Consider the following 20648-nt stretch of genomic DNA (forward strand, 5'->3'; position numbering starts at 1 on the left):
TAACCAGTTTAGTGTTGAGTCCCATTTTAACTTTGTGCCAAATTGAAGTAATTCCCTCAAAGTGTTCTTCAGATATCACATTCACAGGAATAGGATGAACCGATGGAGAGACTACAAGAGGGGAAAATGGGGAGTTGAGTGAGTCAATGAAAACCAAAACTGGGTAAAAGAAAGAAGTTTAATTAGAGCAACGCGTAGAGAAAAACAGGGTCATTTGTGTGTATGCTTACAGAATATAGAGGACAGTGATATGCAGATTAAAGCAATGGGTCGCAGTCACATTTTCATCAGCTCATTAATGTACTCACTAATTCACTTTAACGGGGCCAAGCCAATCCCATGCCAATCTCTGTCTTATGATTGTGATTCCACTGTTTGTGTGAGGGAGTGTGTGTCGGGGATATTATATGAGAGACAGTGTCTGACAACTCCTGTGCCTGCTGTTAGTGTTCTGCTGTTTAAATGTTGAAGTGTTTGTGCAGCTGTGTGTCTGTGTGTGTGAGGTGACAGAGTGTGTGTGTGGATTAAGTGTGTGGTGCCTTCATTACAGGGATACTCTCTGATGTGGGCTGCTTCATTAACAGCACAGCCCCGGGGGTTTAAAAGGCTTTGGCAGCCATCAGCATTGTCACATTTCTATTCTAGCTGGGATAGTTAGATTCAGGGGAGTCTATGTGTGCCTGTGTGTGTGTGTGCATGCGTGCATGTGTGCGTACGTGCGTGCGTGTGAGAGAGAGAGAGAGAGAGAGAGAGAGAGAGAGAGAGAGAGAGAGAGCTGCATACAAGAGACAGGTGAGCAATGAGAGACATGCTGCATGCAAAATATAAATGCATGTCAAAAAAAAAAAGTGTGTGAGTATTTCCAAATAGGTAAGCTGAGCCCGTGGGTAATGGTTAGTGGCAGTGTGTGTCAGTATGCTTGTTTTGTCACTATACAGATTTTGGCTGGAGTGTGTATGTGTGTGCATACTTCCTGTTACGGTCGCCAAATTACGGTTAAAATGATCTCCCCAGTTACTGCGCTTGACACTCTAAACACAATTAATCTCCATTTGAGAAGCCAACCTGCACTTACTGCACTCCTGGCATTTTATATCAATATCTTCACTTTTTTCAACCACTGGGGATCTTCTCAAAGTTTTAGTATTGCTGATGCTTCACTACTGTTTTTTATTAGCTGCCCTAATTTGGGCTCCCAGTGAGGTGAAACATGCGGCTCTTTTCATTTTTCATCATTGGCTAGACATGTTGAAATAAAGTTTTTAACGCTTTCAAAACTAAAGTGTGTCTTAACAAGTGTGTCTTTCCATCACCTTCAACAGCAATAACACCAGTACATGGGTGTTATTTTCATAGTGTTAGCCCAGTTTCTACCAGTTATGATAAAATTGCACTCATCAAAGTAAATGCCACATTTGAGAACACTACCACACCACCATAACTATGTCCAACAACTTCAGAAACCTGCATATCTCTGCACAGAGTTTGCAATGATTTAAAACAAACAATTCATAGCATTTTTGAAACAATAGACAGTTGGTTACAAAGAGAGCAAGAGAACAGGCTTCTCATTTCTAGCCAATACTTGTTGAATTTGCCACCCTAAATTCCACTGGCAGATTTGATCAGCTGTAGCAAGCAAGCTAGCTCCAAGCTGACTCTTTAAAAATAAGAATCTTAAAAGAGTCTTAAATATTGATGTCACTTGATCACCTACATGAAATCATGCTTAATCAACCCCACTGTGTAGTCCAGTGGTTCCCAACTGGTGGGTCACAGTCCAAAAATGGATCACCATCCATTCCAAATGGACCACAAGTGACTCACAGATGTGTAAAGTTTGTAAAAAAAAAAAACAAAAAAAAAAACAACCTCACTTTATTTTGAAGTACAGTGATTTTCCAGCACAGAGATTTTATTTTGACGTACTGTTTCCTGCTGCAGAATGAGTAGCTAACGGGCAACTATTTGACAGAGACCGCAAACTAGCATGATGACATTGCCAGACGCAATTATAATGTTAAATGTATTTGGCCCCTGAAGTGATGACTAATGAGAAATCTGGACCCCTTGGCTGGACCAGTTGGGAACCACTGTTCTAGAGGACATGTAATAAGGAAACAGCCTTAGTCCTCGTGTTATGAAAGCTCACATTGTTTTATCTTATTCCAACATGACCTTGATTGGCTTGCGAATGGACGCAAGGACTAGACTCACGCTATTCTGCCTTTAATTGGCTCACCCCGACAGTCTTACCCAAACCCTAAATAATCCCACCCCTCTTGCCTAAACCTAAACAAACAAACCAATCAAGACGTAGCCAATCAGAGGGAGAGTACAACGGTTCAATCCTTCACTACATTAGGAAATGCAATTATGTGTCTCCACTCAGCTTACATACTTGGACAAGTAAGGAAGAGGTCAGATCTATTCTTTATTGTTCATATTTTCAAACAGTATGTTTTAATGTTGTAAGAGCAGGGTGTCTACAGGTATCAGACACTTAAATTTAAAACCTTTCCAAGATCTTTTTTTTTTTTTTTTTAAACCATATTTATGACTGATTTCAGATAAGGTATTTTCTTATCAGCATAGCACTGCAGGTAAGTATAAAGATAAGTAGTATACAGGTAAGGTTGTTCCATGTAGAAGAAGGTTATATGTAGGAATATGGTAACACTGGCTGGGGTTTAGAAAGGGTAAACCTCCAAAGATCCGAAAGGCTGCTAACGTTAGCCATCAAAAGTACAAAAGTAAGACAGCTGAGAAGTTGGCAGAGACTATATCCTTGCCAAAGCCAGCTACTGATCTAGCTAATGATAAGAAGGCGCAGGTGGCCGAGAGGCTGGCATTGGGAAATGAGTAGCCAGCTATAATTTGACCAAGGTGGTAACTCATGCATTTAACCTAGCAACCCAGTGGAGCAGCGACTGTATTGTAGTATGCCAAGGCTAGTAAACCATTGGAGTGGCCACAAGAGCAGCTGGTCAAGAGCTTCCAAGGCTGGTTACTAGTATGCTAAGGCTAACAACCCACTGAAGCTGCTACAGGAGCGGCTTGTCATTACCTTACGAGGCTGGTAACTTGTAACCTACTGGAGTGGCTGATCATTAGTGACCAGCACCAACAGGGACTTTACTTTTTCTCCTATGCTTGTGCTTTTGGAAAGACAAAAAAGAAACACTACCCTTCGAACATTTATGCAGCCCCAGACCTAGTGCCTAGTTATAGTTGCTAAGCTATGAGTGTACATTTTTAGGAGGAGGGGTTTAGAAAATGGTTAACTGGCTGACAATTCCTGTTGCTTGCTCTTTTCTGGAGCTTCTTTTTAGAAATGTCACCATGTTCCAAATGTCCACCATGTTTCATCAATTACTTTGGTGAGTACAATGTCATCATTACTGATGGAAATGATGGCCAAAATAACAAAAATAATATCCGAGTTTGTAGTAAATTCTGTCAGATTGTGAGATTTGATTAAACAAATTTACCTGTGCAGTGTGCATCCATAATGTGTGTGTCTCTGTGTGTTTAAAGCCTCACCTCTAGGCAGCACATTCCAGGCAATGGTGTCAGTGATGGCTGTGAAGATCCAGTTTAGCTCTCCGAGGGGAGTGCGTCTGTCATTGAGCCTGCCAGGGATCCTGCACCACACACAACACAACACAGATGGCAGTGTGTCAGCCGCGCTCACTGTATGTCCCATGGTTGACTCAGAGCACAAAGTGGCAACTGCTCAGTACTATTATCACAACACATCTGAAGACATTTACATTTACAGGCACTTGGGCTCTGACTCAGAGAGACTAACAATGAGAGCAAGTTTGAATATTCATGTGCGCTTATACACACGAGAGATACTGTAGGGCCAAGAGCTGAGAGACAGAGCCACACCAGGTACAAGCAGATAAAGAATGAAGCATTTTGTTAAGATCTGTGAGATGTACATACAGACATTAACTAATCCCAGAAGCACCAGCTCAATAAAAGATTACTTACTGTTACTCTGTCAATGACATTCACCACTGCTAACACATTTTGTTCAGGAAAATCTGATTTTTACCAGTTCTGTTTTAATTTTGTGAACTTGCAAACTGACCACAGCATCTGGTCAGCTGGTAGCAGTTCTTCCCACCACCTGAATGACTCAAAAGCTTTATTTATCTATACTGATCTGAATATTTATAGATAAACGGGTGGGTAAATAAGTAGGTAGTTAGGATGGCAGGTTGGTTGGTAGGTAAGTGGGTAGGTGGGTAGTAAGGTAGGTAGGTAGTTGGATAAGTGGGTAGTTGGGTTGGTGGGTACTTGCAGGTTTTTCCACAAATTATTTTATTTGTGGCAGCCCACCATGATCAAAACACCTGCTGCCACATAGTTTCTATTTTTGGAGCTGAACCATTAATTAGGAGTGCTGTTTAAATACATATACCATTCTGTTATTTATAGCACCACACTGTCTGAGAGCAGAGCACACTCTTGGAACAGATGGAGCAGCAGAACATCAGGCGCACTGAAAGTAAACCCTAACCGTTCATTCTTCTGGGTCTAACTTGAGACACTTCCAAAGACACTTGATGATCACTAAAAATTAGGTGGGGAAAACATGGATGTATCAATATCGCTATCTGTATCGGTTAACAGTTAATAAATAAGTCGTATATCGGCATATAGGATATTGGAAAAAAATCCAACATCATCCCTGTGTTCTTGACTGTAGTGAAGAAACAGAATCAGTGACTGACATCTCATTCCAATAATCAAACATTCAGCAGTTGTCTTAGGATTTAAGAAAGTACTAAAATGCTCCTAAGTCTAAAGTGGGCATGACTATAGTACAGTAGCCAAACTAACATAAGATGTGTAAACCCAGGCACCATACGCCTGTTTTTACAAAACCCTCTGCTCATTGTCTAGCGCTTACAAAATCAGATTGTAGTTATTCTGTGACTGGAGAGTGGAAGCAACATGGAAATGAGAGCAGGGAACTATCTTTCAGACAAAGCCCAGGACGAAATGACAGTAATCACTGTAGCTAAGCCGAGAAAATTGCCTTTACCACACCTCGGCATCTGCCTTTTATAAAACATAATGTAAAGCTATGACAACAGACAGGAGGATAAGGGCAAACACTAGCTGGCTCAGATATTACAGTTAATGTGAGCAAGTAAGTCACTTGTGTCCTAGTAAAGGGATAATATGCTTTAAATTAATGAGTAGATGAAAGCAAACATTAAAATACATAAGAGAAAGCACTTTTAAACACTTTTACCACACTGAATGTTAGAGCTAACAATGCTACTTAAAGGCAATGATGTGTTTCTATGTTTCAAGGAATACTTCACCCACAAAATGACCCCAGATTACTCACCCCACATTAACTTGAACTCTTTAAAACACGGTGAATGAAGAAACCGAAAACCGAGAAAAGTCTTAGAGAATTTAAGTCATACGTGCAGTGTAATCCAAGTCTCATACATTCTGTTGAATGATCAGTATTTGACAAGCACATGCATTTTCACACAAACCTTACAAATTGAAACACTTTCACAAAAACAGTCTCATGCATGGGTGAGTAGCGTGCCCTGAGCGCACAGCTGAGTGCCTTTGCTCAGGCAAAAATGCTCATGTTTGTGAAGCACTGAGCATGTGACTGGATAAATGAGACTTGGATTATACAGCAGGAGTTGTGTGAGAATTTGTAAACAAATGTTTTGATATAGTTTTGCTGTTGTTAAACGCAAACTCCTTGACTTCAATCCATCGAGACTGTTTTTGGATTCTTTGTTCGCCCTGGAGGCATGCGAGAAAAACAAAGTTATTTTCAAAAATTCGAGTTAACATGCATGTGGTGAGTAACTGATCTACAAATTATCATTTTGGGGGTAGAGTATAATCTGTCCACCCTTTGTTCTTTCATTTTTCCATTTCAAAACCAAATCAGAAAAACAGAAAAACGGGAAAACAGAACAACAGAAATCACACATTTTGTAGTTGTTTTTTGTTTTAAAATTAAAACAGAAGAATGTGAAAATGAAGTTTTTAATTTCTTTGTTATGTTATTGCGATATGTGGATAAATTCGGGGAATGCTGGGAGATCTGTGGAGGAACTGTTGAACTTCGCAGAGGAGCGCTCCATTCTCAACTGCTTGTAGCCTCGTTATGGCCTCACTCCAGCTTTTTGCAGACCTGATCTGTGAACTTTTTGAGAGTGGCAAGACACACGCAGGAGATTCTGCATGGAGCACAACTTTCGGAGGAGAAGTGTTGTTTCAGATGCTGAATTGGAAACGGCTGTGGTTTCTGCAGTAAACAGTGTATGTATGTGTAGGCACCATGTGATTTTGGGTTATCCCAGTCAAATGTTGACGACAGTTGGAGAAACACTGGGAAACATTTGGTCATCAGTCCAAGAATTATGCATTATGAAACACAACAACTAATGGACAATACAAACTTTTAGTTACACACCATATACGAACAAGGTTATCACAGGATACGTCTATGCACACCCAATATAATGAACTGGAACTGGAACCATGTAACTACGACCACATTTAGCTTTTTCATTGCGCAGCACTGACATGCTAAAATGTTTCCCTCCAATTTTCTTGCCTTACCAGAAATGTCATCACCCACTGTCACTCCCAAACACTCAGTTTCCACTGTGGCTTTATTATCATCAGCTGGTGTGCTGCAGCACTGCCAAGAGCATGTCTTTGTCTTGAGATAAAAGCACTAAATATGCTTATGTAGATTATCTAACAATAACTGACAGTTAACTATATCATAATACATAACTTGCCATACCAAACAATAAGAGCTAATCATGACTTTTACAAAGTATATTCAGCACCAAAGTCTGGCAGCTGGCACATAAAGTCCATCAGCAGCCCAACAAATGACTTCTAACTACACACACAGAGTATGACCTTTTCCTGCCCTAAACTTCCCATTTCCTCCTCTAAGTGACAAATATTAGCAGCTACGAAACTCCTGGCAGGTACCAGCCCACTGTATAACCATGAGGGCTGGCCAGCTCCTGAGCACTTTGAGTGGCTGCCAAAGGTGTTTGGCAAGTCAGCACTAAGGATGAACACTCAGCAGTTCATATCCTTGCTCAGTATCCATTCAGTGTAATATCTTTGAGGAGGGAGAAGGACGGTGTATTGGGAAATGGATGGACAGACACTGTTGATGGTTGAATTATTGAATGGGCTGGAAAAGTGCCCTCAGAGGTGTTCCGGTTTGTGTCATCGATACAAAATACTTGAAATTTGTAACAATTTCTTGTTGCACCCATTTGAGCTGTATTGTATTATCCTGCTTTATTCATATTTACACTGATACCTATTTAGAGTATCTTTCTATTTTGTAAAGCACCTTGTTACACGCATTGAGATATGCTAGTCTCGCTCTATCTCTGCCGTTAGTTCCTATTATTTATGTATTAACCAATGTTACAGAATTTTTTGGTGTAAGGCAGGTAATGAGACACTCAAACACAGCACCTACTCATGTACCTACTTTACTCTCCAAGTCACTCTGTGCATAAAGTGGAATGGTCAGACAAGGACCCTGTTGACACTTAAAATTGGAAGTGTTCAGGACAAGATTAGCACTGTGGCAAAAAAGAAAGAAAAAAAGATTTATTTCACCATGCCTGACAATGTGTTGAACATGGCTAAGCTTTTGCCACCATGCAATGGGACATCATCCTGCAACAAACTGCGGCAGCCAATCAAATATCTGTAAGCACAAACTGTAGGTATATTACACTGTGATGTAAATGGCATCTTGAATCACCCAGTCTCAAGTCGACAGTTCCAAATACGTAATTGGACCAACAATGACACGTTTAATTTGTTTAGGTGAACATACACTCACCAGCCACTACACCGTGTTGGACACCCTTTTGCCCTCAGTGCTGCCTTCATTCTTTGCGGCATAGATTCAACAAGATGTTGGAAACATTCCTCAGAGATTTTGGTCCATGTTGACATGATAGCATCACACAGTTTCTGCAGATTTGCTGGGTGCACATTCATGATACCAATCTCCCGTTCCACCACATCCCAAATGCTCTCTACTCAGTTGAGCGCTGGCGACTGCGGAGGCCATTGGAGTACGGTGAACTCATTGGCATGTTCAAGAAACCAGTTTGAGATGATCTCAGTTTTGTGAGATGGTGTGCTATCCTGCTGGAAGTAGGAAGTATCCAGTTTCCTGTTCTTAGCTGACAGGAGTGGCACCCGGTGTGCTCTTCTGCTGCTGTAGCGCATCTGCTCCAAGGCTTGACCCGTTGTGCCTTCAGAGATAGTCTTCTGCATACCTTGGTTGTAATGAGAGGTTATTTGTGTTACTGTTGCCTTTCTATCATCTTGAGTCTGACCATTCTCCTCTGCATCAACAAGGCATTCTTCTGCCCAGAGAACTGCCGCTCACTGGATATTTTCTCTCTTTCAGACTGTCCCCTGTAAACCCTAGAGATGGATGGTTGTGCGTGAAAATCACAGTAGATCAGCAGGTAGAGCGGGTTGTCCACTAATCGGATGATCAGTGGTTCGATCCCCGGCTTCTCCTCCATGTCGAAGTATCCTTGAGCAAGGTACTGAATCCCAAATTGTTTTCGGTGGCTGTTTTATCGGTGAGTGAGTGTGTTCAAAACTGAGTAGCAGGTGGCACCTTGTATGGTAGCCTCGGCCACCAGTGTGTGAATGTGTGTGTGAATGGGTGAATGTGAATCATAGTGTAAAAAGCGCTTTGAGTGGTCAGATGACTAGAAAGGCACCAACAACCATGCCACGTTCAACGTCACATAAATCACCTTTCCCCATTCTGATGCTCAGTTTGAACTTCAGCAGGTCGTCTTGATCATGTATACATGCCTAAATGCACTGAGTTGCTGCCACATGATTGGCTGATTAACTATTTGTGTTAATGAGCAGTTGAACAGGTGTACCTTATAAAGTGGGCGACGAGTATATAGTATAGTGTATCCCATATGCCTGGATACAAGAACAGGGCCACACAGTCCTCTATAAAAGCTGTTGCTCTCATCTAAAGGAAACAGCCAAAGGTGTACAGTGCCACATAGAGGGTTGCTGCTGTAGAGCAGACTCTTCTCTCTGCTATCTCTATGGAGCGTGGGTATAAAGTATTTCCTTAAGGGATCAATAAAGTATCTCCTGGGCATAATAAATGCTGAGGTGCTATCAGAGTGATATGATTCTTCAATGATGGAATCTAACTCTGGAGACCTCCCGGTGTGCCGAGTACAGCTGGGTTTCAGATGGTGTCAGACACTAAGGGGGCGGATAGGCCCTGCCCACTGGGGGGTGGGGTGGGGGATCCCTTATGAAAGACTCAGAGGGAGGTTGAGAACAGGGATCAACCCACCACACTTGTTGCAGCCCCATGAGAGATGTGAAAGAATGGAATGGAAGAGTGTATGTGAAAGAAAGCCTCGTGGAATTGAATGTGAGGGAAACAGTGAGAACCACTGTAGCTTGAGAGAGATCCAAGAGTATTGTAAGCAGGTAAAATCCGCATGAGCTTGGCATCGTGACTCTCTTATCTAAAAGGCTTTTGTGATTGGATACGGCCAGAATGTGTGTTGGATGTATGTGGGAAGCAGAGACAGAAGGGTGCACAGATGGAAGAGAGACAGAGGAACGATCAAATTAATAAACAAATCAACAGCACACAACTACTCAATGCTGACATTATGTTGAATACATTTTGCAACAAATGTTTGTAATATTTCCAGAGCGATGAGTGTCTGATATGAGCTTTCCAACTGTGCGTGACCTTTAAAGGTGTGAATACATGCCCAATGAGTGGTCAGTGAGTGTAATGCCCATGAGCTGAGCTCATGCTCATGCCCACGTGTGCAATTTGGACACAGCAAAATAATAACAAAAGAAAAATAGCTGCTTTGAATTCTATTTGAGACCAATCACACTAGAAGAACAATAATGAGCGACCCTGCATCTCTCTGTTGAAGCCTCCAGAGAAAAGCAACCTGATGGGATTTTTGTGTTGTTGTTGCTAGGATACCATAAAGCCATCTGTCATGTAAATGTCATTATTGTTGTAGTTGTAACACATTAGCTACAGCTAACTTATTGTGTCAAACAGTGATAGTGAAATTGAAATGATTGTGAAATTCTGAGCCAAAACCGATGTTTAATATAAAATACTGGTTTTGCCAATTTTTTGTTGTTGTTTATTTTGTTTTTGTTGTCATTTATTTATCCTTTGGTGCCCGGGAAACAAAGAAATCATTCATTCACTCATTTAGTCCTTCATTAACTTAAGAAAAAGCATGTAATGGGAACCTGAAAGAGATGTTACCCAGCCCTGTATTCACTTTAACCCAAACACAACAGGGGGCATTAATGTGTGTTAACAGAATACTGAAGTGGGCAATATAGGACCCTGAGAAAACAGATAGGATTCCACTATTAGCAATTTTTTTATGTTATACATTTAATTAAGCAATATCACACGAAATGGAGTGCTGCTGTACTGTATATCAGCATGGCTGTGATTCGGCCATAGGTACGAGTGCCGAAGATAATCATAGCTGTGTGATATTCAAGTGATAGTGTTTTATACAACAGTTCTATAAGCACCATTTATCAACAGTAAAAAGTAGCAACAGCTTATGATTTGTTTGTTTACATCATTTATTTGGCTCCGCCAACACAAATAGTTCTGCACTGTTGCCGAGCAACACATAATTACTCTTACACACCAGTGTGCCACTTTGTGTAGGTCTACACTTTACCACAGGCCAGCTACTTTGTATCATGTAGGCTACATCTGTGTGTTTCCATTTATTTTGCAACCAGTGATATAAGAGTCTGTTGACAGTTGCTTTGGTGGCATACACGTGATGCTAATGAGTAAACAGCAGTAAGCCGTACGTTGCATCGTCTTCTGATGTCATGTATGCTTTCCTGGAGGTTTGCAGTGAAGTATCCAGGCCTCTTTCTGTCCCTTTATCCTTTTCTGACCATTTATTATTTAACTCAAGTGTTATGTGTGGCAGTTTGTTTAATTTTGCAGTGTAAAGTTTGTTACGATGACCCTTAATGTCGGCTAACCAATTAATGGCTCAGAACACCTGTGAAGCGGAGTGATACATGCATAGTTAAAAGTCCCAGCACTGTTATACTCTATATCAGCACTCATAGAATGCCTCTTGTCCAATCAAATTGCTTGGTCGGAACTAACTGTTGTATAATTATTACTATAAAAAATACTGATTAGTGCAGCTTTGATAACATCAGAATGTAATCACAAAAATGGCTGACAAAACTACTGTTTCTGTGATTTCCTGTTTTCTTGAAACATCCCTTGAAAAATATTTGACTTTGACACTTGGCTTTAGTCAGAGGCAGAGCCTAGCTTAATCGAGCAGAGAGGTGAGAAGGCAAGTGGGTTTGGTTGCATTTTTCTTTTATGAGCTCTGAGACCATCCATTATTTAACTCTGAGGGACATCAGCTGAGTCAACATTTAGCCCTGTGGACAACATGCAATGAACCAAAACCGCAACTCAAGCATCAGGGACCCCACCAACCCCCACTGATTAAAAACCAAAAGCCCTTCTCCAGTCATGTTCAGGGCTGCTGCAACATCAAGTGCGAGAACTCAAGCCTCATTCTTTCAAAATTTAATTGGGGCATTTTAGTGAATTCGATTTTTTATTTAACTATTTTTCTGACGTTCATTTTACCACACATTTTGGAAATGTCTAACCTTGCATTTTCTGTTGTTTTTTTTTTTTCCCCTCATATGAATTCCCACCTTTAATATTTCCATGCTTGTACTTCAATTCAAGGTCACCTATCTCATAGATTTGACATTTTATTAGTTTTTCAATATTGTTTGGAATCGACAACATCTCAAATGCGATTTCAGCAGAGCGTACAGACTAATACAGAACAGGTCAGCACTTTTCTGCTGCAGAACTCTTTCTCTTAACCTCACTGGCTTCGTATTAGTATACAACCCTGCTGTGTATATGTCTGAAGCAGACAGCAAACACGAAGAGCAGAGCACCGGATCTTATAAAACACAGCAGCACAACAGCCTGTGTATGAGTGGTTCACCCCACAGCCTGAGGGGAGTCTTTCTAAAAAAGTGAAACCGTTTTCTGTTTGTCGTGGCTGCACACACTGAGAGGCCATTACAGGAATCAAACCTACAATGCAGCGTAATTGTATTGGGTGTTTCTTTAGCATGTGTTGGTTTAGACTTTATTCAAGCATGATGTATGGCTGGTTAGTGACTGAAGCTTTAGATTCAGATCACAGGTTGTTTGTCCTTGACGGAAACTATTTTAAATTTCATTCTGAGCTGGCAGACTGACTCTGAGACCACTGTTAAACTGTCACGTCTGATGTTTCTGTTCGGCGTTACTTGGAAGAACAGGTGAGAATGCTTCCAATAGTGCTGTCTCTGACGCAAACTAGTGTGACGTTTGTGGGTGCTAAAACTCTCCTTACAGCCAGTCGGTCATAAATTACTTTTCCCCCTTCTCCACAGAAGCCCATTCTTTATTCTGGTGTGACAAGTGATAAAAGATAAGGAGGACATGAGACCTTGTGCATGAATGGAGAGCTTCAATGTTGTCAAACCCAGCGACTGATGTTGGTGAGGTTGCGAGGGCAGAATGTAGAAAAAAACAATGAGAGAAGAAATGGAAAAAGGCCTTATTACTTCAAAGGTGTTCGTCATTGCTCTTGTGGTTTCCCTTCCTGCAATAGCTATACGTACAGTACTGGGGCATTTGCGTAATTCTTATCCACTGGAGAGAAGTAGTGTTTGACAGAAGATGAGAAGGAATAGGCAGAATGGAGTGAAAAGAAAATCAAAGAAACTCTGCAAGCAATGAAAAGGATTGAGTGTTAAGGATAATTAAATGGTACAAGATGGAAGAACAGTAACAGATAAGATGTGGATAAGTGAGAAACATGTTCAAATTATTATTATTAAAATTAATAATAACATTTTAGTAAGGGACTGTTCATTGTTTTTCAGAGAAGGGCAGTTGCTGGGGATTTCTGGAGGAATTTATACCGCAGCGTAGGATCTGTCTTTGGACTGAAAAGTGAAGAGAGAGAAGAGATGAAGGTTCAACAGTTTTTAAATTCTCCTCATACTCTATACTCTGCCTCAATATTTTATAGGAATATGTCAAATATACAAACTAGAATGTGTGAAGGCTTGAGACTAATACGGCAAAAGGATCTTGGTAATGAGATTAGGGAAGACTTTGGCTACACGGGATGCCAGAGGTAAGTTTATCCATAATCGTACATTGATATTAAATGTTGGAAATATAACAAAGAAGTTGGCATGTTTCTCAGTGCTCTATGGGACTCTCCCACAGGACTGCCTTTTTGGAAGATGGTACTAATGGTACCATGGATGGTACTTAAAGTTGTGGCTCAAACAACCTTGACCAGAATCCCCACAATTATGTCTATGAGGGGACAAATCTCTTGAGTCACCGCGGCCTTACGAAAGCAGTTTCTACAGGTTTTATTTTTGCAGCCAGATTTATTCTTCACAACTGGACAGCCCACAGAGGCCAGATCGTACAAAGCAGTTTATACTTGAGACAAAGACTGCTGCCTTTCAAAATGATCACCAGGTTAAATAGCGTCCCAAGGAAAAAAAAGCCACGTATGGCAATTTTTTCTGGCTTACATTACAAGTGCAACATCTTAGAGAGGGTACACGTTACAAATACGGCTGTGTGAAATTAGTCAACGAGTGGATTAAACGTTGCTACACTCGCTAGTTGGCTCCAAACGTTTTAGTTGGTTAAAGTTGTTATTAAGATACTGGGTGGAGTGTGCATTGGCATGCAATACCAGCAGCACTGATCATCAACGTCTCTTTCTCCCTCTCTTTCACAAACACATACACAAACACACATATGCCCTCCCATGGATGGAACCACATGTGAATGACTGTTACAAGTCAGCAGGATGTTCAGTGCATAAAGTATGTCCGAGCCTCACACATACCCACGCCGGCTGGATGTCTTTTTGCTAGGATGGATGAAAGAGGTGCTCATGGGTGCGTGGGAGATAGTGACGATGGATGGTCAAGAGTGTATGTGTGTATGTGTATGAATTTAGATAGCTGCAATGTGAGTGTGTGTTTTTCAAATGAAAAAGATAAATACACCCAATGAATAAATGTTAACTTTTAGTGAGTTGTCGTCATGTCTTGTAGGATAGTATGCAATGTCCATAGTGCACGGTGCAACTTCAGCAGCATTTAAAATGCAATTTAATTTCGAATAGCTTTTATACACAATTTTTTTCGATAATATTTATTAACATTACAGATTAAATTGTGGCCAATTCTGACTCCTTTCTGTGTGTTTTCATACTTAAAGACTAGAGGACTAGCCTAAGTTTAAACTTCCATTTATGTCCCTAATTACCAGAAGACAGGATGTGTATGTATATGCATATAAGTGTGTGCATACATGTGTATACATGTGTATATCTGAGAATTTTTGGGGTGCCGGGATGGTTCCTTACAGCTGACTTTTAAGTTCCATGATTTGTTTGCTTTTTTGTAATGGACTGTGAATCCTCTTATATGACATCTTTGTCCATATTTTCAAAAAGTTGATATGTTTGGGGCGTCGGTGGCTTAGTAGGTAGAGCAGGCGCCCCATGTACAGGGCTGATGCCGCAGCGGCCCAGGTTCCACTCCAGCCTGTGGCCCTTTGCTGCACGTCATTCCCTCTCTCTCCCCCCTCACGCTTACCTGCCCTATCAATTAAAGGCAAAAACACACCCAAAAAAAAATCTTAAAAAAAAAGTTCATATGTTAAAATTAATAAAACTTCAAAGATAAAAAAAAAAAAAAAATAGATGCAACTGAAAGACTGAAATCAGCTGATGAGTCAAAACAATACTTGACAGTGAAAAGGGAGCAGCTTAGTGGTGAGTATGACATGACTCTAATGTTGTACTATGAGGTTAATGCTATGAAAATATACATTATACTGAATTTATTAAAATAACAGATGGGTTGTGCTGAGTTTGCATCAACAGCAAACGACAGCAAGATAAAATGGGAGCAGGTAAAAACACTATGCTTCTTACAAAAACAAAGAATTCACAACACAAAATCAGAATTTTATCTCCAAAGAAGATTGCATAAAATCTAAGTCTGGACAAGAAAATCAAAGTGCATCATTGTAGCTCCTGTTAGCTTAAGTCTGAGGAACCAAACACACACACAAAACACTGAAACCTCTGAGGACACAGAGGACTGAAAAGAGCAGAGAAGCACACAGAGGCCCTCATTTATCAGTCTTAAGCCTTGTATGCAGTGTGCGATTTTGGGCTGTCCCATAATCAACGTGAGAGAAACGTGGCGATATCTTTGGTCATGGCTCTAAAATGGTGGTCCTATGTCACACAGTGAAAGAGGTTAAATGATGGTTGTTGTTACATTGTCTTGCAATCAAAGACAGCCTGGGATAAAATTCTGACAGTGTCAGAAATTAGGGATGATAATATCACTGTGTGACTGCTGTTACGACCTACGTCTACTTACCAGTCAATAGAGATGCAGCATGAAACGACATATTGGCCTTAAACCCAAACAAAGAGATGGATAGCAGCTTGCCATGGAGACAAAATGACCATGTAAAGAAGGACTAAGCATGGAAGGAAATAGTGGTGGAGTTGCAGCTGCCAGCTGAGCAACTTAGCAGCTAGCAAACACACAGACTCACCACAGTATATAGTGCCCACAAAACTTTAGGTTATTTAATAATGTGACCCTCTATGTTGTGCTTCACAGTTGGAAAACTAATAACCCGTGTAACATCCTTGGGCACTCAGTATGGGAAGCTGTTGCATCGTTCATCGAAGCCGCTGTCATCGTACAGTCTTCACACATCAAACTTGATGTGAAATCAGAAATCATTGAACAATTTGGTTTATGTGTGATTCATGAAACATTCTTATTTCGCTCATCACAGCATAAGAATGATCAGGTGCTGATAGCTGTGGCCACTGAAAACGATCATCATTCAAATATCTCACACCAATATATTGTGGGTTTAGAAGCCTCGCCTCTAGAGTGTACCACACGGAGAGTTGTAATATGGCCAAAGAGAGAAACTTCTCTGAGCTAGAAATATCCTATTTAACCAACTGATTCTATCTGGCAGCCTGAGAAGTGGCATCAAAGGAAGTCAGAAAAATACAGTGTGGAAAGAAAACATGGCTGTAATCAATAACATCAAACACCAGCTGAGGTTGGAACACTTAGGTTGTACATCCATGATATGTAGCCTACCAACCTATGGGCTACACATATTAATAATGATAGTCTATATTTTTTAAAATTATTGATATTGTTATAATCATATTATTAAAGCTAATAGCTGACCCAGACCAATGAGCACGTGTGCACACATATTGGGTCTGCTTCCATTTCGGGCATAAAAGTTGGCAGAGGAGACACAGACGCATCACCTGTGTCCCAACTGGACACCAGTAAAAAATTGATTGCCAGGGCAACCTCTACTTAAACTGGTAGGATGTGCACCCCATGTAGGCAGACTCCTCAGCAGTGGCCCTGGTTCAATTCAAGCCTATGGCACCTTGCTACATGTGATCCCCCATCTCTCTCCCCCATCTTTCCTTTCTATCATAGCTGTGCTATCTTTTACAACATCTAAAATTTTCTCATAGGCCATACATTTTCAAGTGATTAATATGTGTCTGCATATACATTAAGCCAGTCAGAATATGGTCTAATATGAATTCTCTGACTGTGTCAGTCTTATTAAGGGTCGTACACATGCTGCGTTTTTAACTGCCTCAAACTTGCTTACACGAGACCTGAGAGATTTGATCAGAGCCTTGCTCATGTCCACATTGATAAATGCCGAGCTCTGCGTGGAAATCATAGTACGCCCAGTTTTCTGAGGCCCTCATTTATAAAACGTTCATTTCGTAAATGAGGGCCAGCGTCTCTGAAAAAACCCTTAGCAGAGAATTAATTTAAGACTAGTGGAGGTAACAGATATGCAGGTACTGTGTATGCATATGTTTTCATGTGTGTACATGAAATAATTATTCACCTTCAGCAAACATCATGAAGACACTGCTGAGACATTCTTCAAGTTTAGCACCTCAAGGTGCTCTCCAAAAAGATGTATTTTTCTGCTGAGCCATGACAGTCTGCTTTTAAGTTACTTAGTGCTTCTAAAACCTCCTCAACCAACTTAGTATATGGATGTCATTTTATTCTCCCCCGCATATAAGGGAGGAAAAAAAGAAAAGCCACCCCCCGATGGTTCTGTGAAACTACTAAAACTTTGGATATGTCATCCATATTGAGCGCTAATATCACTCAGTGTGTGCCTAAGAGCAAGAGATGTTCTGCGCTCAGCCGCGTGGCACCCGGAGGTTTATTGAAGAAATGTGGAGCTTTAAATCTGCCAAACCACTGCCGCTTTGGCTGTGAGGAGGAAACAAAGGCAGAGTATTCTACCTGCAGGATGGAAAACAACAGAGAGAGGGCTGACGATAAGGAGGTGAGAGCAAAAGAGACAGACAGGGAGATAGACAGAGAGAGACAGACACAAGGAAAACAGGATAATGATCTCTCTAGACTGCACCCTCCTGAGAAAGAGCAACAGTGAGAGGGAAAGAGTTGCGACAGAGAGATTTATTTATTTATTTATTTATTTATTTATTTAGGATGGTGGTGGAGTGCCACTTACTTCTCGATGAGGTCTAACGTCACCCCTGGCACCAACTTGGCACTCTTCTGCATACAAAACCTGAAAAAAAAAAAAAAAAACAGACAGGGAAAAGCTGCCGATAAGAGTTGGAAAGATAACAAGAGGTGCTCACAGACTAGACAAAGCAATAAAAACGTTTGGCCTCTACAGTACAGATTTTACGACCTACAAGAGAGACAATCAACGGATAAAACACTCAAATGAAAAATGAGAGCTTCAAAGTTTACAACCACTGAGCACTTTGATAAGTGTATTTTGGCTGAGTTACAGTCAAAGGGGAGGGGGCAGGCAGCGGGAAACACAGTCATATTTCTGAAACGTCTGGCATGGGAGTTATTGTTTACTGTGCGTGGTTAGCTCTGACAGGTCGGGCCAGCTGTAAGTCACAGCAGGTTGCCGTTCGGAGCCTCGACAGACATGCAGCTCTGCGCTGGGGCTCACTGCGAGTCATCACACACCTGGAGGAAAGCAGGTGTGTGTTTGTGTGTGTGCACGTACGCAAACATCGGTCACACAGTAACTGAAGGTGACATGAAAAAGCTTAAAAAAAAAAAAAATCACAACCTTACTTTAATTGAACAAAGTTAGCAGGTTGCCTTAAAATTTGGACTAAATTAACTTTCACTGAATGGTTTGTCCGGTGTGTTCATTAGTTGTTCTAATTCTGCTCATTTTCAGGTTCATACTTGTATGTTGGTTTTCCACAAGAACATGTTTAAATGCTTCGATAGTCAAGAAATACTTTATTTTCCTAATACTGTGAGTGCTGGAACATTTGGAAAAGCTCAGTCTGCTCTGATTGGTCAGCATATCCAGCTCTTCCGCATCTCAGCATCTCCAAGCTCCCAGAAAAACACCTGGCTTTAAAGCCAATTTGACATTGTGGTTAAATGTAAATTTACAACTTCCGTGTCCATCATGTGATGCCGCAGGGCTCAAAGAGACTTTTCCCCATATACTTTGATTATGATAGAGACGTCTGTAAATCAATGGATACATTTTTTTTAACGACACAACTACTGCAAAATGTCTCGTTTCACTATCAGTATTTGATCCATTTGTTCCAATAACATTTCTGACGAAGAGCCACATTTTTTAATTATTTAATTTATCCCCAAACAAGCTAACAGTGCTAAATACGAAGTTAGCAGCTCAGCTGGCATTAGTCTCTTGATCACTTACTGTATGGGCCAACAACGTGAAAGATGAGGGAAATGTCATACCTCGGAAATCAAGCTTTTTGATGTCAGCACGAATGAGAAAGTTTCATAGTAATGACATACAGCTACGGGCATCTCTACACCATCACTGTACCAAGGAAATGGCGTGAAAAATCACAAATGAAAGCTTCTACGAAAAAACGGATGGGCTCCAGCAGGAGTATGATCCAAAACTGGGGTGAGTTTCACATATGTTTCCCTGACGTTAGCATGTAGCTACACACTGCAGTGTGAGCTACGTAATGTGTTTACATTTATGTGGCAGTAGTGTGCCTGGGGGAGATGACCATATAAAGAAATCTGTCACAAGCTGACATCAGCTTGTCTCGAATGCAGAAAAAAAATAAATAAATAAACAAACATCAGAAGCAGAATATTCAGAAAGGTCTGAAGCTTGAGGCTTTTGATAACAGGGATTTTTTTTACATACATTTACCTCATTATTTGAAACTTCAGCCAGGGTTAATATGAATATACAGTACAGGCCAAAAGTTTGGACACACCTTCTCATTCAATGCGTTTTCTTTATTTTCATGACTATTTACATTGTAGATTCTCACTGAAGGCATCAAAACTATGAATGAACACATGTGGAGTTATGTACTTAACAAAAAGGTGAAATAACTGAAAACATGTTTTATATTCTAGTTTCTTCAAAATAGCCACCCTTTGCTCTGATTACTGCTTTGCACACTCTTGGCATTCTCTCCATGAGCTTCAAGAGGTAGTCACCTGAAATGGTTTCCACTTCACAGGTGTGCCTTATCAGGGTTAATTAGTGGAATTTCTTGCTTTATCAATGGGGTTGGGACCATCAGTTGTGTTGTGCAGAAGTCAGGTTAATACACAGCCGACAGCCCTATTGGACAACTGTTAAAATTCATATTATGGCAAGAACCAATCAGCTAACTAAAGAAAAACGAGTGGCCATCATTACTTTAAGAAATGAAGGTCAGTCAGTCCGGAAAATTGCAAAAACTTTAAATGTGTCCCCAAGTGGAGTCGCAAAAACCATCAAGCGCTACAACCAAACTGGCACACATGAGGACCGACCCAGGAAAGGAAGACCAAGAGTCACCTCTGCTTCTGAGGATAAGTTCATCCGAGTCACCAGCCTCAGAAATCGCAAGTTAACAGCAGCTCAGATCAGAGACCAGATGAATGCCACACAGAGTTCTAGCAGCAGACCCATCTCTAGAACAACTGTTAAGAGGAGACTGCCAATCAGGCCTTCATGGTCAAATAGCTGCTAGGAAACCACTGCTAAGGAGAGGCAACAAGCAGAAGAGATTTGTTTGGGCCAAGAAACACAAGGAATGGACATTAGACCAGCGGAAATCTGTGCTTTGGTCTGATGAGTCCAAATTTGAGATCTTTGGTTCCAACCGCTATGTCTTTGTGAGACGCAGAAAAGGTGAACGGATGGATTCCACATGCCTGGTTCCCACTGTGAAGCATGGAGGAGGAGGTGTGATGGTGTGGGGGTGTTTTGCTGGTGACACTGTTGGGGATTTATTCAAAATTGAAGGCACACTGAACCAGCATGGCTACCACAGCATCCTGCAGCGACATGCCATCCCATCCGGTTTGCCTTTAGTTGGACGATCATTTATTTTTCA

At 41.0% G+C, this 20648-nt stretch overlaps 1 protein-coding gene across 4 annotated transcripts in view; it reads right to left on the reverse strand.

Moving 5' to 3' along the window:
* rptor (regulatory associated protein of MTOR, complex 1) overlaps positions 1-20648 on the reverse strand; it is a 287229-nt gene that overhangs the window by 129623 nt on the left and 136958 nt on the right. For all 4 annotated transcript variants that reach the window (XM_049571490.1, XM_049571494.1, XM_049571491.1 and 1 more), the window contains exons 8-9: positions 17789-17848; positions 3544-3644 (exon numbers count right to left, since the gene is read on the reverse strand). In XM_049571490.1, coding sequence (XP_049427447.1) covers positions 3544-3644; positions 17789-17848 — 161 coding nt within the window. The remainder of the gene's footprint in view (positions 1-3543; positions 3645-17788; positions 17849-20648) is intronic.

The sequence above is a fragment of the Epinephelus fuscoguttatus genome, linkage group LG3 (assembly GCF_011397635.1).
Source record: "Epinephelus fuscoguttatus linkage group LG3, E.fuscoguttatus.final_Chr_v1".
NCBI classification, from domain to species: domain Eukaryota; kingdom Metazoa; phylum Chordata; class Actinopteri; order Perciformes; family Serranidae; genus Epinephelus; species Epinephelus fuscoguttatus.